Below are 27,108 nucleotides of genomic sequence, written 5' to 3'. Positions count from 1 at the left end.
TTACGTAAATTGCAAATTACAAAGAACAGAGATGGCGGGTAAGCTTTGTGCAATAATTGGAATGAACCTACTGCTGTTTGCACACCATTCTGTGCATTTATATAACAGAATGAAACATTTACCCACTAAAAGGGAGTGGAGGGGGGGGGGACAAGAAAACAGTTATCTCCCAAAAGCTTGATGCTAGAAGAACAAGATGGAAACAAAATATACAGAAGTGGACCCATCAGAGTTATATTTGTCATACCTGGACACAATGTGGTACAAGCTATTTTCTGCAAACTTTGGCCTTCACAGAAGGCACCTCCATTGAGTGGAGTAGGGTTGGTACAGGTTCTTGTGCGCTTCTGGGAGCCTTTTCCACAACGGCTGTTGCAGACGGACCACTCGGTCCAGGTTGACCATCCTCCATTGACTGAGAAGACAGAGAAATAGAGAAGGCTCAAAGGAAGGGTATATAAGTCAATGAACAATGAGATTTCACAGGAATCCTAATGATTTTACTATTTCATGTACTGTGTTGGCCTCTTTATTAAGCCAGGTATGGTGAATGTTGGAGCTTAATCGCTTTAGTTATCTATACACATGAACTGGTGCTTCTTAAAAGCCTAAGCTCTTCACTCTTATGTATTGCATGCAATTTCCCTTTTGGTTTCCAACAGCCTGCCAAACTCCTCAGTTAAGTGCACTACAATTAGGGTAGTGATTCAACTGATCTTTATTTCCATCCCAGCTGATATGTGGAACACTGGCACACAATTTATGAATTCTAATTAAATGAATCAGCAAATGCAAATGAGTAATGTATCCCTCCCCTAGTAGATGTACCAACCCTAATTACAAAATTCCTTTTCTAAGGGAGCATTAATTCACAACTCTGTTATCAGTTAACTTTTCTCCCCCTTCCCCATTTTAAATAGCGTTTATATGGCATGCCACTAAAATGCACCCTTCCCAGAGATAGATGGACTTCCAGACTGCTCTGATGAAGCTCACAATTGCTAGGAGTAAGGGACTGTGCTATACTGTTTTAACTGTTTTATCTGTTTTATTTTTATTATCTTGCCTGGTCCCAGGCAAAAATATTCCTCTTCTTGCAGGCCTTTGGCTAATTAAACAATCTGTGGCCTTTAAAACTCTGTATGTCGGGGTTGTGTGTGTATTGTTTTAGTTTGTTATTATGGAATATATTTTGATGTTTTCATATTGTAAACTGCCCTATGATCTTTGGATGAAGAGTAATATAGAAATTTAATAATTAATATTAGTACAATAATTTTAATGCCTACCACGTGACAACAGCCTGTTGAGAATTCTGCAGGTTGTCCTGCCTTGAGGCAGAGAAAGCTGATAATGAATGCAACCACATAGACAGAAAAGGTGCTCTTAGTCACCTCTCTTTCTCTTTATAAGTTCTTTATCTCCCTTTATCTCTTCCCTAGGAAGCCTTCAGATTTCTCAACAGCAGAACGCCAGGCTACTCTCACATGTTGAATGTAATATGGGGTCTAGGCTCTAATTCTTGCAGGGCAAAGGCAATATTGACTGCATATTCCCACTGGTTCCGTTTTTATGCCTTGGTAATGAAATGTGAAAAAAGCAAGGGATGGGACATCAGCATTCCACAGTAACAAGAAGAACTAATTTCTTCAGCTCACTGTGTTTTGATTAAAAATGAGAATGTAAGAAGACTCCTTCTGGATCAGACCAAAGACCTACCTAGCCTAGCCTTTGATTTGCACAGTTGCCAACCAGCTTCCCATGGGAAGCCTGCAAGCAGAGTATGAGCACCATCACACTCTCCCCACTCATGTTCTCCAGCAACTGATGCTCAGAGCCTCTGATATTGGGAATAACTGATATCCAGAGTGACTAGCAAACAAAAACACCATTCTCTACATGCTCTGTTGGAAAACAAAAATAGCTCAGTGCACCTTTGCTCTACTCATTTCTGCACCGGTGCCTATCCGCCTTTGCAGCATGCCGTAGGTCAAGGGTAGAGAGCATAAGGCCCTCCATATGTTGCTGAACTTAGCCTCCAACAACCTTGACCACTGGCTTCTGTATAGGATCGAATGGCTGTTTTCCTTAATTCACTGACAGTCTTTGTCATAGAGGTGTGAGCTCATGCAAAAAGTATCTTAGGTAGGCTTATCGGGTTTTCAACTCCAATCCCCTATTCCTCACAGCATTTCAGCAACAGGTGACGAAGTTCCACCTACCTAGTCAAACTCTTTGTGTTTGGAAAGAATAATTATATATAGTGTGTGCTGAGCCTTGCTTCTGTCCCTGCGTGATATTGTGCTCTCCAGCTGAACTATGCTGTGTGCGTCTGTTGGGCCCCCTTTGTATCACAAATACTGCTAATTAGCTGTATTCAACCATTTTCCTCACAGAAAGAGGAATGAAAAGCCCTCACTGTGACTTCACTGAGACAACTGCTTACAATTAAGCGAAACTGCTGCCCTACCTGCAAAATAAAAGTTCTAGCATAATCTGTCTTGTAATTAAACTGATTGTGATAAAAGCAACAAGGATCATCTATGGTACCATTAGAGCTAGGTTTTATCCTCACAATACTTTTCTCACTTTAGTAGACAACAAAGGACAGTTTATACGTACATTGTTCCAGCTACATGGAGCCCACTGGGAAACTTCTATGTGGCATGGCAGTTCTGCACTGGGGGCATTATATGTAGGGATGCTTAATAAGTGGATTGCATAGGTAGATTTGCTTGGATTTTGTGATGAAGCAGAAAGACTTCATGATTTAGAGGATCAGTGTAGCTTTATGACAACACTGCCATAGCTAGTGCAGTGAAATTTGATATGCTGAAACATTTGCCAATTGCCCACATGCTCTGTGTTTGGGGAGGAGGGGAAGAGGGCAAGAACCTTTGTGATTAATCCCTTTCCACACAGTGCTAGACCAAAAAATAGTTGGTGACAAGGTCTATAGACCAGTTTGGGTCATTTGATCTCTCCATCAAGTACAATCTTTGGTTGGGCAAGTGGCTATTGGAGAAGAGATATCCATTGTGTTCTGCTAGTGTTTTAATGACATTTGATTGCTTTTCATGGATAACTACTCTAATTCAAACTGTTTTAATGGCTCACTAGTGTCACTGTTTTTATGGTTATCTTTGTTTAATCTGCAGATTTTGTTATTTGCTGCTGTTGTTTAATGCTATTGATTAGCTTAGCTACCTTTAGTCATTTGCAAAAAGGCAAAATAAAAATCCCTAAATACACATACACACATGTCCCCCTTGTCCAAGGAGGTCTTTCCAAGAGATATACATTTTAGCTGACAGCCATGTGATCATATTCTGCTTGCCAGGTCCTGGAGAGAAATAGCCAACTGGATGGTACAACTCACTGTATTAATTTGGTAGATCAAGCTGTAGTTCCATTGTGAGGCAAAACCATTTCCCCTTACCATAGACAATGACAGCAGCAGTCGTGCTCTTCCTCTTGGCCACAATGTTTTTGGCAACACAAGTGTAATTGGCTGTGTCAGAGAGGCGCGCCTGCTTTATGATCAGGTTGTGGTCAATAGTGATGTAAAAATTCCGGTCTTCAACGGGATCAATCACCTCTTCATTTTTCAGCCACTCTACCTGTTGAGATTCACAGGGAAGGTCAGCAGCCCCTACCATAAATAGCATGCAGTGGGGGTTTTTAAAATTAATATCTATATCAGAAGACTAGAAATGTAGGAAGTTGTTCTACTGAATCAAAAAACTGGTCCATCTAACTCAGTACAGTATTGTCAACATACAGGGCCACCAAGAGACAGAAACAGATGGCACTCTGAGCTTTTGCATATATAAATGTAAGTCAATAGGCCTCTTGAAAAGGAAAATATGAAGCAAAATGTGTAGGGGAACTACTGCATTCCTATCCTGCCCTTCGGCAATACTCTTAGAGTGTCTAGCAATAAAAATGTACAATACAGATAGAATCAAAGAACGTTACAATAAATGATGCATCTTGGCTGAGTGTGCTCACAATGCTATAGGCTTGCAAATCTGCCTCACTCGCATATTACATTTGTAGACATAAACCCAAAGCATTTTACAAGTAAAACATCTTGTGTTCAGATGTAAAAACAAGGATAATGTGTGCATAGATTCTACTATATATGCTACAAGCATATTAGCCACAGTTGCAACTTAACACTCCTAATCTTTATACGAACATTTACAAAAAATGTTTGTAGACAAGCAGAGGGAAATAGTTAAAGATATAGACATGCGTTCTCTAGCTATACAATATTCCATTCATTTCCACTCCAGAGAAGCACCCCATTCTCCCAGAGCTGCCTGAGGTAAGCTAGTCTAGCATAACTTGGCTGAACATTCAGTGGCTTATTTGCTTTTGAACTGAGCATGCTTTAGAGACCCAGGATGGATCAAAGCAGTGCCTTCATGTCACTGGATCATTGGAATTTGTGCCCAGCAATTTAATGAAACGAAGAAAAACAGAAATATTCTCAGCCCCTGGCCAACCCAATGGAACACAGAAGGGTCTCACTACTAATAAAGACCCGGTTTGTCCTGACAAACATCCCCTTTACCCTAAACCATTTGAACATCTGCCCAAGGAGACTGGAAGCCAACGAAGCCTGCTCCATCTTATTTCAGTCACAGAAAACACTATGAGCATATAGGCAGTAAGCCTCTCCCGTTTTCAGTAACACAAAGCTTGATTCATTCCTTGCTAGAACCAGTTAAGTCCCACCAAAGGAATGATTACTCCAAGGCAGGAATATGCATATTTGAACCGAGTGTTCTATGTTATCCCATAAATGATCATTTGGTGCAAATGTGCAAAGCCCTGTCCATAGGTAGGCATGCACATCACCTGCAACCCTCACCACTATGGTGCCTAAAGGCAGCTGAGTAGCTTAAGAGGTGTAGAAGAGGCTAGTTAGAGACTCAGCAGATGGTGGCAGAACTGTTTCCTCTTTCTGACATCTGCACCCAAGGCAGCTACCTCCCTCTGCCTAGTGATAGGGTGGGGTGTCTAACTGAATTTAATGAAATTGACTTCTATATAACAAACCTATCTATGATCCTTATTTGTTAAAGAAGGATGATACTTAGTTGTTGTTGTTGTTTACATACTTGTAGTAACAAAGTACAAGGAAACCAAAATACTTTGCACACTTTGCTGCCAAAATCATACCAATATAATGACAGTGCTTTTCAAATATGGAAACTAAATACAGAGAAGCAAACACTGATGATGTAACCCAATACATATCTACTTCGAAATAAGTCCTACAGAGTTTGATGGGGCTTACTCCCAAGTAAATTAGTATGAGTACAAAATGAAGTACAAAATCAACTTTATTAAAAAGTACAGTAAAACCAAATACTGCCCATTGTAGATGTAATAATACAGGAAAACTGGCTTAAGGTATGTTGAGAGCCCAGATAATGTAAGCACAGCTGCACGAAGCCACAAGAAAGACAAGATGGAGTTGAGATATGGGGCAGAGTCACATAAAAGAAGATGATTGGAAAAACCTCTCTAATGATGTTTGCCATTTTCTCCTGTACCTTAGGCTAACTTCCCTCCTATGGTTCCATCTCTTTCATAATGTTTCTCAAAATCAAGCCTTGCTATGCCTTCTTCATCAGAGCTCTGTTATAATTTCTTCTAAAATGCTGGATACACACTCAGAGGATAAAAATTCAAACCATTTGCCACTGTTTTATGTGTATAATTTATCATAAAAGACAGGATATTGCATTTTAAGCTCCTTGGGGCTTTGACCAAAACCATCAGATCTACTTGTAGGGCCTTTAAAAAATGAGAGAGTCATAATGCCACTGGTAATAGTACTATATAAGGCAAACAACAATTGCTCCAGATAGAAAATGCACATTGCAATTACCTCAGGAAAATGAAGGACAATTTGCAATAAAAAGTCCTGCTTCATCTATATTTTCACATATTTCAGTAATTTAGGAGCTTCATATTACTATATTTCTATGCTTTATGCTTCTTTAGATTAGACACCCCTGTGATGTCATCAGATTTATATCCTCTAATTTTGGTGCTAATTGAAGCTTCTGTTCTAACAGAACAGTTGTGCCATGGATAAAGGCTTAAGGCCCTACTTACTCAATACCATGGAGCCAATCTGGATCAGGGCCCTCCACAGCTGCTATTTTTAAAAAGAAGGTTATTGCAGCTGGTATATATATGTAAATAACACATCTGCTTATGAATCCAGGTTTTCTGACTCTGATAGCAGGATTTCTTTATCCCTACTGTCCTCGTTTGCACGTAACACTGAGCTAAACTATGGCTTAGTATGAATGAGCAAATGTGTGGGCTCCCAAAGAAAACATGGCAGCTGTTTTGGTCCTTTCCTGGCCATTCTGCTGCTGTGCCAAGCCATGGTTTGACTTAACAATGTTTCCTGAATTCATGTTTATGGTTTAACTCTCCCAGGAAATTTTGAGCTGTAAACCATAGGACACACAGCTCACAGTTAGTCTAGAAGAGAGTATATGGAACATGAGCCAGGGTTTGGATGCAACACAAACACAAGCCATAGCTTAACTTAGTGCAATGCAACCACATAACAACCACAGGAGCAAAGCAGCCACAAACTCCCCACTAGGAGCTCACACATTTTCTTGTTTGCGGTAAGCCAATCATGGCTCACACAAAAGGAAACTGAAGAGAGTTTGGATTTGATATCCCGCTTTATCACTACCCTAAGGAGTCTCAAAGCAGCTAACAATCTCCTTTCCCTTCCTCCCCCACAACAAACACTCTGTGAGATGAGTGGGGCTGGGAGACTTCAAAGAAGTGTGACTAGCCCAAGGTCACCCAGCAGCTGCATGTGGAGGAGCAGGGACGCGAACCTGGTTCATCAGATTACGAGTCCACTGCTCTTAACCACTACACCACACTGGCTACATCACACTGAAGGAGTTTTGAATGAGAGCAAAATATTAATGTATCTCTCAACCATGCCAAAATTTCATACTAAATGAATATATATTCTCTCACCCTCCTCACCTACATCTGCAATATGGGAACAATTAGCCCACAAAGGCTAGAGCACCTTTCATGCACAGTGATAACATAATAGATAAGTCACTGAAGCTCCTTTGCTTTTTTGATGCACACCATTGCCCATAAAGAAGCAGCTGTGACACCCACAGGGTCCCAACACCCTAACACCATAAATACTACAGTGCTGCTGCAGAATTTTCACTGTAACAAAACACCTGGATAATTCTTCCAATATATCAGCCTAAGGAAAATGTGATTGCATGCAACTTCATGCCCTCCCTGTGTGTGAACACACACACACACACACACACACACACACACACAACACACACAGTATTGCTAAAGCATGTGCAATGCTTTCATGACACTGCATTCATAGGGAAGAAATGCACAATCCACTGTGGCAGCAATTTAGAGCACTTTGCACCTTGTAGTTCCTGCTTTCTCTCGCTCACTCTCTCCTACTCCCTGGTGGGAGACAGATGTGTTGTCTCTAATTATTCACTGATTGGCATCGGAAGATATATTAACATAATTGGCACATTTGTTCTAATTAACTGAGGGAACCTGCCACATGTCACCCAACATGAAATGTGAGACCAACAGCCATCAGCAAGGGAGAAAAACCCACAATTGTCACAAGGGCTCCCTTGCATGGCCCTAATCAGGTCTGTAGAACATTTTGAGCAACTGTTTAATGTTAAAATAATGAATTGAGGGCAGGCAAAGCAAATTAGTTTTAGGTTTTGCATAGTCTACTTAAAAGTCACACCAGTTGATTAGGTGGCGTATATTTAATTTTTAACCTTTGAAAATATAAATCTGTATACAAATCATGGACTGTTGCATTCTTAAAAGAAGCACACCTCCTCACAGGAGAAAATGATTTGCCTATCATTTGGGCCTGCTAGAATATACATGCACATCATATAATGAAACCTTATTTTTCATTTAAACTTAAGCACTGAACAATGTCTGGTGGAACGAGCTTTATCAGGATGCGAGACAATTTCAATTAGCTCTTCAAAGGTTTGGCAGTGGGTTTTTCAGGTGCTACCAAGCTTCTAACCGTGCCATATGTCTTTGCGCCACAAACAGCTGCAGTGCACACTTTTTGTGATCATCAATATAATTAGCAATGAAGTGCTTTCTGCCTGCTGCAACCCAGTCCTCCTATCAGCATCAAAACAATTTCATAATTCCATAGGTAGTCATTTTCCAACCACGCTCCTGCTTATAGCATATTAAGAATCAGGGAAACAGCTTATCCTCATCATCAGGTACAACATACGGATGCAACCTTCACAGTGTGAAATGATAACAGGGTTTTACTTTGTTATCTGTTCACACAAGCAACAGTTTGGCACCCATCCTGGAAAACAGGACAACCGCTGAGCATGCTCTGTCTTAACTCTAATAAACATGAATTTGCCATTTTCCCTACTAGGTGGGAAAATAGTTATATATATATATATATATATATATATATATATATATATATATATATATATATATATATATCTAGCATTTCTATCCTATCCTTCCTCAGCAGAACTTAAGGCAGCTGACAACAACAAATTAAAACACTAACAAATATAACACAGCAGACTAAAAAAAAAATTGAGGGAGTTAAAACTGTTACTAAAATTAATTTCATCATCACAGCTTCCAACAAGCTAAAGGAATTCATCAAAGGATCTTACTGGAAGGAACAGTGAGAAAGTACAGCTGGTAAAGGCAACTGGAACTGGGTTAAGAGCTGATGAAGCAGGAGAGACATGCAAGAAAGGTGTTCATACATCACATTCAAAAAGTGTATAATCTGAGCATCTGTGCACACAATAGTTGAACTGTATACTCAAAGTTTTTCACATGTAATATCAACAAGTGTACACACGGTATACTGGTGTAGATGGATAATTGAGCTGTACTCTTAATCCATCACATATAATGTTCAATGAGTGTGCAGGCTGTTTCTCTGCCCACAGTAGGTGAGCTGTATGCTTGTACAGTTATTCACTTGTAACATTCAATGAGTATACAGTCTATTTACACGGTATTTGAGCTATACATATCAACAAGCATACACTCTTTCACACAAACAGTGTGCATGTGTACAGACAGCTTGTACTGGTTTACAGGACCATGGGTGAACACACCTAAAGGAACCTGGAATGGAGGAACCTGACATAAGCAGGGCCCAATAGAAATAAATCCAAAGAGGATAATTTGGGACCTGCCCTCATCCACCCAGGGAGCAGATTCAGACAATTTCCTAAGAAGGAGATGAAGCAGAACTCCCAGTAAAGATATACCAAAAGCAAGGGGCAAGCAAAAGAAGGCAGGGCAAAATCTGATGGTGGTTTAGAAAAAACAGAGAGGAACAAGGGAAGGCAGCAGCTAGTTGAACAGAGCAGGAAATTCATAACAGAAAGTGGTGGAAGGGCAGGAGGCTTTCAGGAGGAGGGGGCCTAGTGGGGCAAGTGAAAGGAGTAGCCCAGTGCTATCTCACACGGGTTTTCAGGTGGTGGCAGGTAAAAGAGGTTGTTGCTTGGAGGACTTCTGGGTTGGCGCCTCCGGCAATGGCGGAGCTCCTCCGATCGGGAGGAACTTGCTCCATGGAAGGCAGGGTCTGATCGCCATGGCGAAGGCGGAGACCCTCTGAAATCACAAGCGGGAGAAGCTTGTGAACTTGGGATTCGGCTGGCACCTTCTGCGCCTCCCCTACTCGTGGGGAAACCCTGTTTTGGGGATCCGGAGCGATGTGGGGTGAGTGGCGCGGTGCTTCGAATTGACTGCTTCTTTCACGGAGTGAAGCCGCATTGCTGTTGCTGGAGAGCGCTGACTTTTTCCTGTGGACAATTGGTTTTTAAACAACTACCCATGAGTAGAACGGAAAATTGGATCTTTAAATACCTTAATTTGGCACCAAAACGGGGAAGGTCTTAAACAGGAAGTCCGCCTTCCCCTTTTGTAAATAGACTGAAGCAAAGACGTTATAAGCTAAAGCTTTTGGCAAAGGATTAAATTTTCATTGGTTAAAACTACAAAACCCCCCTTGGAAGCAGGAGAAGAGGGGGGAAATTTTGGACTTAGCGAGCCTGCAGGAGAGAGTGAAAAACCAAATTACCACTGCTCCGAACCTGGAAAAGGGCTGCCAGAAAGAGTGAAGTTTTGGGAGAGTTCATTGACTGTGAACAGAACATTTTTGACAGCTAGTTATATAAGAGAAAGATACTGTTTCCATTGTCCTCTTCTGCGTTTAAAAAGGAGGAAAAGTAACTGGAAATGGAAACTATTTTTATGGCTTGAATTGTGTTCGAAAGGATTGATACAAGTGGAGACTGTTTCCCTCTAGAGGGAGTCTTTGAAACTGTCACAGGAGTGCAACTGGGGAATCACCAGCTGCAAGATAAGTAATTGTGAGAACCAGAGATTGACCTTGGACCATTCAAAATGTTGACAGGAGAAGCCATTGTGACGGTATTATGTAAGATAAGCTATTCGCTGGAACAGCTTCATAAGAAGACGGATGACATGTCTTTTAAAATTGACAACTTGGATCAAAAAGTGACTAATTGGAGTCAAAAAGTGAGCACCAACACAGAAATAATTCAGGACTTGGTACAAGAATCTACTTTGGCAGGACAGATTGTGGAGGAGAAAGAGAAAGCTGTGGTTGTTGAGCCTAAAGTAATACAAGCGGGATCCTCAGCCTTACAGAAGCAAATTGAGGATTACAAATTGAGGCCTTCTATGATTGAATCTAGAAAAAGCCAGATTTTGAGGATTGGATCCCGCCTTGGACGGAAGAAGGAAAGTTGGAAAGATCCCTCTATGCAGGGATTAACTGACTTTTGGGACATGGACTTGGGTCTGGAGGAGATTGGAGTTCTGGGGGCCTTTGGATTTGGAGGAATTTTGAAACATGTCATGAAACATCTTATAGACCTCAGCTTCAACTATGGAAATTTGGCTGACCTGTCCGGAAGGAATAAAAGCATTGTTAGGTTGGAGTCTTCCCGAGATCTGCTCTTTGGCATTAAAGAATATGAAGAAGACCTGCAGAAGGGACCTGGAAAAGAGTTAAGAGCCTCAGACATAAGATCTCCAGGTTGATGGACTATATGGAATTGACGGAAAGGACTGGCAGAATCCAAAACCAGGGAGAGGAGATGGTGGAAGAAGATTAGAGAACTTAAAGTTTATATATAGAAAAACTGTAAAATTAATGAATGATAGAAAAATGGTGGAAAGAAATTTTATGGCCTTAGCAGAAATGTTATAAGGAGTTAGGCATATATAAGTATTTTAGTTTTAATGATAAAAAATATGTTAAGATATTTATAATATGACAGAAAAAAGAGGAAGATGGAAAGGATTTGCTGAAACAATTAGTAGAAGTGGAATACAAAAAAGGAGGTGAGATGAAGTCGAGGAAACAAGGGAATGAAAGATAGAGTATGGAAAAGGTGTGATGTATGTTTTTAAATGGTTATTGTTTTGTTTTGTTTGGGGTTGAGGTGGGTTAGGGTTTTGTTTAGTTTGGTTTGATGTGTTTAGGTTGTGTTTTGTATTGCTTATATATTGTATTGTATTTTTTTCTTTTTTTTCTTTTTTCTCTCTTGTCTCTTTTCTTTTTCTTTTCCTTTTCTGTAATCTTTAAAAGTAATAAATATTTTTTTTTTTAAAAAAAGAGGTTGTTGCTTGAAGCACTGAGATTCTCGCCCTTTATTCCTTTCTTTCCTAACTGTTTCGTTTTATTTCATGTGGGGAAACCCCTTCTGGCGCTGCAGCTTCTTCGCCACTCACGTCACCCAGCTGAGCGTTGGAACAACCTCGCCTCCATTGCTCCTCAGTCTATGCTCTTGCCCTCTTACTCTGTTGCTTGTCTGCCTTGAGTTAGCAAGAGTGCAGACTGCGACCCGTTGCTGAGAGCACTGGTCTGGAAGTCTTCAGAAGGTGGGGCAAAGGAAGCAGTGTGCAGAACAGGAAAGCGGTAAGTGACCCATTCCTCAGCTGCAGCCAAAGTTTCCGTTTCTGAACTTATCCTCTGTAACTATTAAAACATACACAGCAGCTCTGCAGAACCTCCTTGCCTTCTCTGCCCTACTGATACCTTCCAGATGATCCCCCACAATAGGTGTCACACAGCTTTGCAAGTGACAGCGCCACTTCCTGCCCTATCAGTATTCACAGGCATCTCTGCCTCTAGCGTTCCACCCGCCTTATAAAAGCTTTCCCCTTTCTGAACAGAATACAAAACACAGCCAGGGCGACAAGAGCACCTGCATAGAAATGCATACACACAGGAGTTCCAATTAAGGGATAACGGCAGAGAAAGAAAAAAGGAAAAAAAAACAAGAGCCACTCTCATCAAACAAAGCAAACAGCAGTTATATTAACAATCAATTAGACACAGCAGCCACCTGATGCTGCATATTTGGATAAGTCCCAGGCTGCTCTGAGCTTTCTGCCCAGACAATGCCAGCTGAGCAGAATTTGAGTCACGCTCATCCCAGCTTCACAAGCAAATGTGATTGCTCGACACCACAGTAACTGCCCCCTATCCCTCCCCTCCCCCACATCTAACTGGATTTAAGCAGGTACAATGGCAGTTTTGAAGCCCAATTGGGTCACCAAGTTTTACAGCTGATGTTCTGCAATTAAACTCTTAGGGAGAAGAAGCCCCTTTATAATTAGCGAGGCAATTATCCCCTTGTTGAAGGTGCAGCGAACCACACATTCCAATGCAAAATTTCATTTAGCTGCTTATGGCATATTAACTAATCTTAGATCTCACTGATGTTTGATCTATAACCTTATTGCTAGGAGTTAATTGTTTCCTGCTTGGCAGGGGGTTGGACTCGATGGCCCTTGTGGTCTCTTCCAACTCTATGATTCTATGATTCTATGATTCTATGATGAGTCTGCCTCACTCAGAGACCGTTCCTCACTCCCAATGAGATTCGGGCATCTTTGAAAAGAGTAGAAGCAAAGAGAAAACGAATTAATTGCTAATAACTTGGCTGTGTTACTTTGGAAGGATCAGTATGTGTCCTAGAAAGAAAAAAGAGAGAACACAGGCTTGTCTTTCCCAGAGCACTACTGGTGGTAGGGCCTTGTTTAAAGAGTATCTAAGACCGTACTCTTCGCTGGGGCAATACTGTTAAAGACACCCACTCTGGAAACCCAACACAAATGGATCCACACTGCCACTGACTATATGTCGTTTTCAAATAGGGCTCCAATGCCCAAGTGGTTGTGTTAAGGTTTTCCTTGGAAGGAACTAAGAGAATCACAAATTCTTAGTGGTGCCATCTGGTTCAGATCAGAAACATACTGTGAGGAAGTTAGCCATCATTTTTCTGCACCTCCTGCCCCAGTTTACATGCTATGACAACAATCTAGACCTTTAAATTTGATGTGTCTTGGTGTCATAAAAAGAAATGTGTATTTTTTTCCAATATAGTAGAGCCATTGTGGCACAGCGGAAAGAGTTTTGGACAAGGACCAGAGAGACCAGGACTCAAATCCCTGCCCAGCTATGAAACTCACTGGCTGACATTGTTTCTCAGTCCAACCTACCCCACAGGGCTGTTATGAGGATAAAATGGGGAGGGCAAGAGCTATGTATGCCACCTTGAGCTTTTAGGAGGGGAAGTAGGAAAGGATATCTCTTCAATCTCCATTCTCCCATGATACTTTTTGGATGTAACAGATGCTCAGTTGTGGACTGATATTGTTATATACCTTTTATTTCTGGCTCTGGCTCAACTTTTGGCCTCGACTATACATAATTTGGAATACTTAAACAATGTTGCTGCTGCTGCTTGCTGGTCTCTCAGTTAGTCAATTGTTATTTTTCTTGAAAATAACAAAATCCATATTCAGAAAGAAAGAGTTGGGTAGGTAGAACAATCATCTGACTTCAGATCCTGGGTTAACAAGGAAAACATGCTAACATAACCCTTAACCATGGTGCTATACACAGATTCATTAACTATGGTTAAGCAACCAGTGATGTTGGTAGAAAAAAGCCAGAGCTACTGGAAATGTCATATTGCTTTTGCCATTCTTCCTACAACATTAACCTTTTCCTTCATCAGCTGCTGGATTGCTGCTGCACTAATACTTGTGAAAGAGATGCCGAGTTGATTTTTCCATTGGCTGAACAAATCGTCTGTTGCCTTTCCTGGCTCCAAGCTACCCAGAATAATGAATCTGGCTTTGACTCTAGGCCTTCTGGGCAATGTGTAGAATTCCTAACACACACCCATTCATTTGGATTTGGCTGTCTCTTACAAGGCCTGCAACTCCAATCCACTCAAACAAATGCTATGTTTCAGTGAAGCCTCAACTCAAGCTGAGCTGTTGCTGCTTTTAGAAACTGTAGCTGGCTGCTAGCCAGCTCCTCCTATGTGTTGGGTCTTGGGAATGGCAGCTTCTAGAGCTCCCGCTGGCTCCAGAATACACTTCACACAAAAGTAAAGCAACTGCATCTCTACATTGCCTTATAATGGGAAACCAACACAGAGCAGCCATCTGGACAAGGGCTGGAAGGAAAAATGGAAACAGTGGTGTAGCTTCCTGTACAAAAGGTCACTTTGAAGTTCAGGAGTGGCTAGCAGCTAGATGCAACAGGCACAGTCCTGAAGACCAATCGGCTCTTTAGGCTCATCTAAGGAGAGCAGAGAGGAAGCAAGCAGTATTGAAACTGAGCTCTTTGGTATGTGAAGAGTGCAGTGTGTGGCCTGTGGATTTGGCTACACAGTAGGCTTTACTTGTGACAATCATACACACAGAGATATTGTAGACTTAGAAAACAATAAAGCTGTTTATTATAGGAAGTGCATAACTTCAATAGAGAAAGGTTTCTAGTTCCAACCTAACTAATCTAGAGAAGACAAAGCAGACATGCTTGGTCTTTTCTTCTCTGAGGATAGATCCAAGAAGACCTCTCATCTTGAGGTTTGATATAGAAGTGTGAGGAGGAGGAAGTTGTGCACAGGATGTGAGCTAAGATGCATCAGTCCAAACTTTAAAGAGATAGGGAAGTCAGCAAGGAAGTCAAAGGAGCAGGGATAGTCTGGGGATCTGAAGGCAGAGCAAACCCACACTTTCACTGCTGTACATCTCAGTCTTCTGAATAATAAGATATGCCCTGCCATTTGTTATTATCCAGAATTTCATGATGGACTAGGGATTCTTAACTAACTCTTTACAACTTCCTCTATGAAATGAGCTGATCTACATTTCTCAGACCAAAGTGCAGCTCAGAACATAGCTGTCTACTGCATTTTGCACTTTACCAAATGTGATGCACCTTAAGACAAAAAATACACTTTTTAATGGAAAAAGTGCACATTTAAATATGCTAGGCTATTGGGTTTACTTTTCTTCTAAGTGGAACAGGAAGTAATGGTTAGAGTCTTGAACTGGGACCTGGTAGACCAGGGAGCAAATCCCTACTGAGCCATGAAGCTTGGGAAAATCACAGCCTGTCAGCATACCCCACCTCACAGGACTGCTGCAAGGTTAAAATGGTGCAGACCATGTACGCTATCTTGAGCTCCTTGGTGGAAAGGTAACCATAAAACGTAGCCATTTAATGTAACCATAAAATAACAGAATTATGGAATTATAAGGGACCCCAAGGATCATCCACTCCAACCCCCTGCAATGCAGGAATCACAACTAAACCATCACTGGCAGATGGCCATCCAAGCTCTGCTTAAAAACCTACATTGAAGGAGGGTCCACCACCTTCCATAAAATAAGACCAACTAGTAACACGTGACTGTGTTGAATACATTATCTGGCTTGACTTCCGAAGTCAGGGGCATAGCTAGTTGTCTGACTTCCCACAGCTACTTCTTACTCTGTTAACTATGCTATTATAATAAAAGTCTTTCAAGCAAATGAGTATAGCCTTAAACAAAAGCGTGCATTCATCTCCAAAATTAAAATAATCATGTAATCCTTCAACCAACCCAGTTATCTTTCATCACTTTATCTCGCCAGTTACAGCTAGTGGCAGCAGTAAAACGCCACATTAAGGTATTCATGCTCATTTGTGTTTGGTCCTTTGTTCCTTTAATAGCATTGGAAGGAGTCTATACAGAAGCTCTATTAGGCTAATCTCCAATCTGGATGTTTGATCTCCCCCTCCTGGCTTCAAAAACAAGCAAGAAAAGAAAAAAGAAAAAGAAAAGTTGGAAGGCAAGCTAAGGTGGAGGGAGGTAGGTGGGCAGAAGGCATTAACAGAATTATTCAGAATAGCTACTGCACAGATGACTCTGGGACCCACCAAGTGTTAATTGGTGTCTGCCCCGACTGCAGTACAAATAGGTTTAACAGACAATTAGCTTGCAGACATCAATCTCTTCTGCTTGACAAAGTGAATTAATATGTTGCATGGTCTGGAAAAACGGCAGCTATTAACAGGCCAGCTCTGGGGATGATCATTCTAGAGTTCAGTCCGTGATGCATTTTTATGAGACATGATGGGAAGGCTCAGGGCTTTCGTAGAAAGAATGTTTTCCAACCTGGAAGCCTTCTTCAACTCATCCCATATTCTGCAGCTAGGGCAGACTTTGTTTACTAAATGGTGACAGAAATGCAGTCTGTACATGCTCAGAGGTGCTGTCCTCCTGTTTACCACTTCATGTGTTCCTGGATGAACCCTGCCTCAAACTAATTATTATTCCCTTCCCCTTCATGCATTGCAGGGGGTGTGGGGTGTTAGTGGACAGGTAGTACCTCTGGTGGGACACGTCATGTTGTGCTCCTTTTGGGGCTGTTTGTCCACCTTTGTGGAATGCTCTTTCCAGGGAGGTTCACCTGGCACTTTCAATACATATTAGGCACCCGGCAAAAAATTCTTCTTCAACCAGGCCTCTGGCTGAGTAATATTCTACAGCTTTTCAAATATTTCTGTGGGAAGGGGAGTATTGTTTTGTTGTTTTTGTATTAATCGTTTACAGTGGTACCTTGGGTTAAGAACTTAATTCATTCTGGAAGTCTGTTCTTAACCTGAAACTGTTCTTAACCTGAGGTACTATTTCTGGGTTAAAGGAGTCTGTAACCTGAAGCGTCTGTAACCTGAAGCATCTGTAACTCGAGGTAACACTGTACTTGTGTTTATATCTTGTATTTTATTCTGTGAGCCACCCTGTGAACCTTTGTGATAAAAAGCACTATATAAATTTAATAAATTAATAAATAAACCAGGTTAGTCATTTGCCGCACATATCCTCAATACTTCTTATGGGGAATTTTTCCTCCCTATCCCCAGGAGTGGAATAGCTATGAAAATTTGACAAACTATGTCAATGAATAAATTACCTTTTTAAAAAGTGTGTTTTGGAAGAGGCACATCAAAGAAGGGTCTCATTGATTGAAAAATTGTGACCTTTCATATTATAGAGAGCCAGTGTGGTGTAGTGGTTAAGAGCAGTAGACTTATAATCTGGTGAACCAGGTTTGTGTCCCCGCTCCGCCACATGCAGCTGCTGGGTGACTTTGGGCTAGTCCCACTTCTCTGAAGTCTCTTAAGGAGATTGGTAGTCACTTTGAGACTCCTTAAGGTGAGTGAAAGGCGGGATATCAAATCTAAACTCTTCTTCTTCTTCTATATGGGAATGTGATTAGGTCTAGAGCAGGCATGGGGAATTTCTGGCCTTCTACATCTTAGACTTCAACTCCTGGCCATCATTGTCAATGGTCAGGGATTATGGGAGTTGTAGTCCAGCAACAACTGGAGGGCCACAGGTTCTTCTCATCATCTCCGTCGAGAGAAAACAAACAGTAAGAAATACTGCTACCCATTTCATATGTTGTTAAATCAAAATGCTTCCTGCACTGTCAGCTGGTGTGCTTAGAAGCTTATAGCATTTGTAAAAAATGTTTGGTACTTTCTATATTTGGAGTGTCATCTTTCTTTTCCAATCTTTTAAATAATTAAAAAAACAACAACAATTTATGGCACTATTTTTTCCTCTTTTTCTGGAAAAAGACGATAATATTTCTTGGCTGGCTATGCACAACAAAAGTGAAAGCTTCCTGTCTACTCATCATGCTGTTTTTCCCTCTATCTCTGGCACGCAATCAGACTTCCTGCTCCTAGCTATTAAGATATTGGGAGGTACAGATCTGTGTTATGCATGTAATACTGCATGCAGACAATCTACCAGTCATGAGTAATCTCAGCTCCTTGCAAAGGTAATGAAGTCCCTAAGTACCACCATGCATCTGCAATATGACATGCCCTGTTGCAGATTCTGTTGTCTGCAACAGCTGGTTGGTGGGATGTTCGGAGGCAAAGGAATATCAGCTGATTAGTACACCATGGCCACTGCAAAGCTGGCTTATTAGAAGTCAGCTCATCTTTCCACTGAATTATTATTCCTCCTCCTTCTCCTGCCCCAGGAAATAAGAAAGCAAAGAAAGAAAATACGGGAGTAAAACAGAATTAATCATATATTATTTTATTCAGTTGCTTGCCCACAGTTTTGCTGGAACTGTGATGTGTAGTTTCAGAGTAAGGCTCAGGTACCATGTAGAGCCTCACAAGAAATCAACCATCAAAGCACATGCCAAGCAGCTTCATGCTAAACAATCCTTACTTGTCTTTTAGCAAGTTGGCAAGACTTCTAATTTGGCAGATGGGAAAAATAAGGGCCACATTCTGAACTAGGTGAATTAAACATAATAAACTCTCCCAGAGAGATGGCAGCTGCTTGGTGATCCAGTGGAACACAACAATAATATAAGTGGCCTGTGCAGCTTGTATTATGAGCTTAAATAGGAACTCGTTATGTACTTAGAAGAGGAGGAGAATGCTTATTTTAAAGTATCAGCAACTAGAAGGAACAGTACATTTCCATAATCAGCACAACTACCAGACTTAGGGGGTTATTCTTCACAGATGGTGTCCCCATGCTGAAAGCTGACTCTTTTTTCCTCTTCTCGGTAGGGTCACTTCCACAAGGAAGATAAAAGAATACCCACCCATGAGTTTTTAATTGCTATTAAGTAAAACAGACATGGAACATTAAAAGATGGATTATGGTCTTCCTTTCTTCTAGCTTCCTATCAGATCACAGCATGTGAATTCTTATAGTCATGCAGCTTGAATGACTTGCCATATGCACGAGCGTAGTAGTAAAACAAAATACAGCATTTATAAAAAAAGTTTTTAATAATGTATGTGAAAGCCCGTTGTCACAATAGTAGCATGTTGAAAAGGATAGGGATGGCTGGGTGGGAGATAACAGTGATGCATTCATAAATTCTTCCCAGTGTTTGTCTTAGAGATAACAGATAGAATTTTGCTGTGTTCTTGTTTCTTGAAAAGGGAGCAGAAGAATGAAACTAAACTGCCTGTAGCTCTGCCTAGTGGGGCATTCTAATTGACTCTGAAGTCATTAATCAGTTCCCAATCAATCTATTCTACCAGCAGCAGGCAGTTAGATCTCCATTACCTCCCATTTATCATGCCATCGCCTAATTCACTGCACCATTAGCCACAGATTAGGCCTCAGTTAGGATAACTGTGTCAGTTCCCCCTCCCTTTACTTCCCTCCCGTAAGAAAAGCTGTTGCCACTCACCTCAGCAACTGGGATTCCTTCAGGTGGCCGACACTGGAGAAGGACTTCCTGTTCCAAAGATACTTCCTTCCCAAGTGGCTCCTGCTCAAAAGTCTTCCGCAGATCTAGGGTGAAAAAAGAAGACCAAAAGTATTTAACTGTGGTGTTTATTCTAGCTTTGGAAAGTGCATCGTAATGACGGCTGCAGTGTGTACATGGAAAGAGGTCTCCTATTTTGTCACCACTGCACCCTCTTGTGATATTTGGTTATTGAGAGCTGGACTATACAATGCCAATGATGGAAGACATGTTTTGCCCTCACTGCTGTGTGCAAGTATTTTATTTTCCTCTGCAGGAATGAATGGCAGTTACCATGTATGTGGGAGAAAGTAGATGGTAAGGCCATGGGGGACTGAGGAACCATCTCAGGTTGATGGCTATAACTGCTTCCTGACATCACCTGTTATTTTAAAATTAAGCCATTGTTTAGAACTGAATATTTTCATTGTCTGGTCGTAGGTGCAGTTTTTTGGCAACAGCAGAGTGTGGCAGACTCTCAGTTTTTATATAGATGCAGATAACATGAAGTCTGTGGTAATCTTGCCCATGACAGATACTATTCATTATTTTCCAGGGCAGCTGAAGATTTGAGTGCTTGTTCTCTGATTTGTTTTGGGAATCAAATTGGAAATGATTTCTTAGCCGATTATGAAGTCACTGATAGTACTTCCTCGATCATCTGCCGACATGGCCCAATGCCATCTTGCTTTGTTGGCATTAATCCATAATGCACTGAGTGCAGGTTGATGGGCACACATCACAGTTAGCAAACAGATGACCTAAGGACTCCTAGCCATTAGATTACTTCTTTCAACTGAGCCCACTGGCAACCCTCAGGAATGCTGAAGCAGTGCAAAATCTGTTTAGGTTCTCTATAACAGAAATGTTTTCTAGGGGAAATAAAATTACATATTATAGAAACATCTAAATCACAAAGTATCAAGTTCAAGAGTGCATTGTATTAGTGTGTGAGGGAAAAGATTCCAGAAAGTCCTTCGGACGTTCAGCACCTGCTCCTGACTCTTCAAGTAGCCGAATACAATTATCACCTTGCAACAGATAGCAGTAATATTCCTAGTTGTTGAATTTGGTATTTTACTTGCTACTTGGTCCATTTACCTAAGGTTGACCATCATTTATACGTATATGTTAGATTAATTTCCATATTTGACAATAAACAATCTGATTTATTCTAGTCTGCTAAATTATGGGACTTTTAAAACAGAAGTGGGAAGTAGAATCACTGAGCTCTGTAGTCACTTTTCTGTGGGGTTCAAAGGGACATGGCTTGTATTAAAAAACAGTGTAGGGGTGATCTGTTGTCTTGGGGATGGGCCAACCATTAGGCAGAGTGAGGCAGCTGCCTGAGATGGCAGGTGCTGGGGACAGTCCCCTCATCTATTCTCGCCCTCCAAAGCCATTGTCCCAGAGGCACTGGTGCTTTGTTATTGCTGGCCTGGACTCATCAAGACTCATAAACACATATTGTCCCAACACGTCACAAGACAGCACTGTTGGAAAAGGTGGTTCACTGAGTGAGCAGACCCACAGGCAGGCAACCCAGGTCAAGCACTCCAGCAGGTACTAGGCATGTTCACATTTTTCATCTGCTCATGTGAAACATGCTGCCACCACTGTTATTCTGCAACATTTGTTTGAGGAGGGCAGCACTTTGTGCACCACATGACATGCCTTCTGCTCTCTAAGATGGTGTGCTGCCCAGAGATTCAGCAGAGGACATGGCCCCATCACCAGAGTTTTATTATTTATCCATTTGAAAGATTTATTAGCTGTCCTTCACCATAAGGTACCAATAAAATAATTCAAACCAAACCAAAGAAGAACAGAGGTGGTCCCACAAAAACTACACACAACACCATGACAGTAGATGAGCCAGCTGTATGCCCCATCTAGTCCAGCATCCTGTTCTCACAGTGGCCAACCAGATGCCTTTGGGAAGTCCACAAGCAGGACCTGCTTGTGCAACAGCCCTCTGCCCACCAGTGATTCTCAGCAAGTTTTAGAGGCATAGTTCATCCAAATCATAACTGACAAAGACCAGGTAAGTTTGCTCTGGGTATAAGTTTTCGTGTGCATGCACACTTCGTACCCAGAACAAACTTAGTTGGTCTCTAAGGTACTACTGGACAATTTTTTAATTTATTTTGACTGCGTCAGACCAACACGGCTACCTACCTGAATCTGACAAAGACCAGGGTGCATTTTCAGGAAATGACAGAAACCATAATGAGGGTGCCTGACACACCTTTATGGGAGAGAGTTTCACATTTTGGGAACTATTACAGGGAATGCCTTTGCCCATCCCCCATGTTTCTGCCAAGAGGGCACCCATTTTAGCATCCGGAAGGGCCTGGGTTCATATCCAGGTGGTGCCTTCATGTTTCCAAATTGATCACTGAATACTCAGGATAGCTTAGTCAGTAGAGCATGAGACTCTTGAGTCCCATGTTGGGCAAAAGTTTCCTGCATAACAGAGTGTTGGACTAGATGATCCTTCCAACTCTTCAGTTATATGATTCGATGAAGTAGGTGTCCGCTTGACAACTCATCTGCCCACACCTACTCTCTGTTGGGTAAGCACCAGCAGCCCGCTGTGTTGGGAAGCCAGGAGAGCAACCAAGTCCCATCTGCACCACCTCACAGGCCACTATTGCTGCCAGCCCTGTACTACCTCCATATAATCTGAATTTTTATAGATGCAACTATTATTATACCTGACCGTCATATTAAACATGAGGTGGCAAGAAGGAAAAACGCAGTATTGGCTGCAGAAGCACACAGCTACAGCAACAGATCATGGACAGATAATAAACTGCAACCATTCCAGGTTACTGCAGTGAGAGAAGCGGTGGTGTGCTAGAAACAGATAATAATCCAAGCGTGTTCCCTGGAGTTTGGTTTTACTTTTCCCCATGTACCCAACGAAGCATTAATTTAGGCCTGATGTTAATGCACCAACCTTTTAAATCATGATCCTCTCTGCTCATAACACGTTTTGTTTATGAAAGCACAATTCTGCAGGCAGCTTCATTAACTCGTAACACTGATAATTTGTTTTTGCTGCTTCCCAGCAAGCTAAATCCTGTTCATTATAATGGTTAAAGGCAGCACAGATGAAGCCCCTTTCCTACCAGCCCTTCAGGAGAATTTAATGATTCCAAACTCTCCACTCCCATTTCCTCTTTATGTCCATCATAGTGACCTGATATGCACTAACACTTGAAAAGGCACCATTATGCTTCACTGGGTCAATGATCTACAAACTAAAAGTACTCTTAACTACAGACCCTGACATAATAGACTCTAATGCCCTTAAAACAGCCATTAGAGACTATCAAAGTAAAGAATACTCCCCCCCTTTCAAGAAGGATATAATTGTGTGTTTACAAGGCAGCAGAGCTCTTACATTCTGTTGGTTACTTCCTTTTGTGTACTTAGAGCTATGTTTCCACTACTATATTTCTAATCCAGACGGATGCTGGTTAGCGATGCCGTCTGTTTTCCACACAACAACTACAAGAATGAAAAGAAAAGAAAAGAAAAGAAAAAAGAAAATGCCAACCAGTTCCTTTGGGGTATAAAAAAGATGTGGGAAAGCACAGGTAAATCATACATTGCTAGACCTGCCATATGTCCAGGTTTTCCTGGATATATCTGGGAATTGTGCCAAAAACTGGTGTCTATGGTAGATTTCTTCTAAATCGGCAAAATGTCTGGGGAAACCTGGATGTATGGCAAGTAGGGTGATTTTTTAAATCTTTTTTTTAAAAGCAGCTTTAGAAATCCCCCCAAAGCCCAAAAACTTTCTTTGGGAGATATTCCAAAAAAACTTTGTCCAGATTTTCACTTTTAGGAACATGGCAACCTTAAACATAACTAGTTTATGTGCAACTACAAATGTCTCATGGGTTTCTCATTTCTTGAGTTCAAGTCTTCCCTAAAGGCTGCAACACTGTCATGTTTTTCCAAGTGCTCAAAACACATCATTATTCTTGCACTTAGCCCCTTTGTGTACTTACAAGGCTTTTGGGTGTGTGTCCCCCGGATGAAATGAGTGACAAGCACTATCCCTTCAGATCTTATTTATTTATTTTATACATTCCTCAGAAGCCTGTTGACTCTCCTGCTGTACAGCTTCATATGTGGCTTGCTACATTCAGATTACAGTTGAACGAGAAAAAGTAAAGTCCCTTCTCAGCGCTGGATGCACAGCAAGCATCTGTAAGCTAAAAGCAGCTGTGCTTCTAAGAGTGCAGAGCTGCAGGTGGCAATTTCACAGTGAGTTTCTGTGAATGCCATTCTCTGTGACTGAAATCCCTCAAACAGCAGCAAGATTTTACTCTCTTTTCAAAGCTAGTCAAATAAAGAAAGTTACAAAAATTAAAGTTTCATTTAAAATACTAAAAAAGAGAGAGTCAAGTCAGGAACTTAATATCCAGCTCAATCATATCTCACCAACCTATATTCTTCTTGGAGATGCAAATTATTCTCATGGAAAAAACATACCTGATATGACAAACATTCAGAATTTACAGAAATACTGCATTTGAATCAACAGATGTCAAAATGTAGAAGAAGGCCCTAGTGTTACAATGATTTTGAAGCTCTGGAGAAATATTTAAAGTTAAGAGTTGCCTAACCCAGGACAGTTTAACCCAGACTGGCTGGGATTCCCCCTGTTTTTGGGAGGGCTTCATTTTAGCCCAATTAATCACATTGTAAAATACCAGGGACCAACTCTGAGGGTTTAGAAAGGAAAGCATGTAGTGCAATGTTACTCAACCTGGTGCCCTTTGGATGTCATTGGACTACAACTCCCATGAGCCCCAGTTGCAGTCTGACAACATCTGGAGGACAGCAAATTATTATATGTTACTGAGTACTGGCCTCTCCTCCTCCTCTTAAGGTTCCTTGTGTCCTTGTAATTTTCTGAAATCTTAAACACTGTGTGGATTCAATATTTAACTTTCTGAAAATATTCCACCTCTATGTGATTTTTACTCACACTTTACTTCCCAACATCATTTCCTCTTTAAATTCATAGTCCACAAGGAATTCCCCTTTGTGCAAAATTGCCACTTAATCTCCTCCTGTATTATTTTATTTTATTTTATTGGCTGGACTTCACTGTGATGGAAGGGGGTTGTGGGTAAAACTTAAAGGATATCTTTTATCATTTTGCGTGAAATGTGATAAGAGGCAGGTGAGATGCCTTCAAGGCAGTGCTAATGCAAGGGTGACTAATGAATGGGCATGAAAAACGGACACTTGTCAGCTAGGAATTAAATGTAAACCAGGAACATACTGAAGAATGGTGCATTACTGTCAGAGAAAGATGGATTTTTGCCCTTGGTAGACCTTACAGACTCCTTATTCCTCTCACATGCCCTTTTCAGTAATTCTACCTAGGACTTTCCCTCTAAAACAAACATAGCAGGAGTCTACAGAAAACAAGAAGGGCTTTTATATGCATTTTTCTTTGACTGAAACTTTGATTTAAAGCAAACTGATGGCATTTAAGCTCCATTTTCTACACTTGATGTCAAGAAAATAACTTTAAAGACCCAAGAAGCTTATAGTATGAATTTATTCACATTCTTTTAAGCACATGCATAATGGAAGTCAAGATTCCAGTAGGGTTTTGTTTTGTTTTTTGGCATGGCGGGGGGACGGGACAACAACTTTATTTATAATGGATTACCTATAATCCTATCTTCTGGGCAGATTTTGTGTGTGTGACATACAAGCAGCCACCACTACTAGCTGCTATACTTATCAGAAATCCAAAATTGTACATAGTCCTACTGAAGTCAAAGTCCGTATTGTTAGGAAGGGGCAGTGATGGGAAAGAATATTACTGTACTGAATTTGCACAAGCAGTGAGAATCATCCACCACCACCCCTTGCTATTATTCAAGTGTCAATTTGGTTATTTAAATTAACCATGTTAACTTAAAATGCATGGTTAACTTAAAATGCAGTTCAATACATGGCTGTTTTGAACAATTAGTCATCTCCAGTTATGTCTATGGCTGGGTATATCCCTTCTTCTTTTAAAGCCCTGAACAGCATACACAGGTGATCCCTGCCAAATGATGGATAGCACATAAGCTTTTTCAGCTGCCTGCCCAGTTGTTGGACCACAAATTCTCAGATAACCTTTCTCTCTCTCAATTCCTTCCTTCCTTCCTCTTTTAGTAAATGGTCATGTATTTATAAATATCACAGTCACATACGGACTCATTGTTAAAACTGTGTTTATGGAAGACAATGTTACTTGGCTACAAGTGATCGCCAATTAAGAAGAAGAATATTATTGGCGAAGTCTGGAAAGTCAGTTGTTGACTGTTCTCCTTTGCTTATTTTAAACAGAAGACACCACTTTTCACTTGTTCCATGAACATCTCACTATGAATGCAGTCCCCCCCCCCCGCTTCCATTCTTATTGTTTGAGTAAATTAGTCTGTTGTTTACCAGTGTTCATTAAAGAGTAATCAGAGCAAGTTTGAATTCATCTCAGCTGAGAAAGGCTACTTAAAATGGAATCTAGCAGGAGACAATCGACCATCAAATACTAACTTGGTATCCCAGTCTGAAATCTTTGAGGTAGGGATTATTGTTGTGTCTGTAGCTTATGGGATCAGGAATCTTTTCCAGTTTTCTAACAACCCCTTAACAACATTTTCTTTAGAAGAATTTTCTGTTCTCATTGCGTCAGTTGATTGAACTGATAACTTTGCTCTGCTTTCTTTAGCTGTAGGCATATTGACTGAGATAATACCATACACAGATGTTTGATAGTTATTAAACACAAATGTCTACTTGCATTATTGATCAAAAGAGTTCACATACACCAAATGTAGAATGAAGAAAAAAATCCTAAAGAATCCAACACTGTGATAACTAAGCTTGCATCCAGACTAGTTGGGTTTATTTTTTTTTTGGGGGGGGGGGACATATTCTGTAACATGTTAATTGTTCTGTCATGCTTCCCCACTCAGAACCCAATTTATCCTCTATCCTTACATCAACAGGTATTGTGAAAGAGATAGTCGAGATACTTCAAGATTGGATTACTGCTCTATGTGGGGCATCCCTTGAGCTTGATCTGGAAGCTGCAGTTAGTGCAGAATGCTGCAGCACAATTGCATGCAGGAGTGAAACCCCATTGGCATGTAACACCTCTGCTTGGAGCCCTGTACTGGCTGCCAATTTGCTACTGGATCAAGTTCACAATTAGTACTATTACAATTAGTATATAGAGCCCTTAACAGCTTGGGATCAGTTTACTTGTGATATGACTTTACCTCATATATGCCCACTTAGCGGATTTGATCTGCAGAACTGGGTCTGTTACAGGTGCCACATAATACTCCTTTTACATTTGTAAGAAAT

At 41.0% G+C, this 27,108-nt stretch overlaps 1 protein-coding gene across 3 annotated transcripts in view; it reads right to left on the bottom strand.

Annotated features, from left to right (window-relative positions):
* UNC5C (unc-5 netrin receptor C) overlaps positions 1-27,108 on the bottom strand; it is a 305,057-nt gene that overhangs the window by 54,055 nt on the left and 223,894 nt on the right. For all 3 annotated transcript variants that reach the window (XM_053404030.1, XM_053404031.1, XM_053404032.1), the window contains exons 4-6: positions 19,654-19,757; positions 3,440-3,620; positions 248-415 (exon numbers count right to left, since the gene is read on the bottom strand). In XM_053404030.1, the coding sequence (XP_053260005.1) occupies positions 248-415; positions 3,440-3,620; positions 19,654-19,757 (453 nt within the window). The remainder of the gene's footprint in view (positions 1-247; positions 416-3,439; positions 3,621-19,653; positions 19,758-27,108) is intronic.

The sequence above is a fragment of the Podarcis raffonei genome, chromosome 9 (genome assembly GCF_027172205.1).
Source record: "Podarcis raffonei isolate rPodRaf1 chromosome 9, rPodRaf1.pri, whole genome shotgun sequence".
NCBI classification, from domain to species: domain Eukaryota; kingdom Metazoa; phylum Chordata; class Lepidosauria; order Squamata; family Lacertidae; genus Podarcis; species Podarcis raffonei.
Note: the sequence above shows the minus strand (reverse complement) of the source record. Positions and strands in the feature narration are given on the sequence as shown.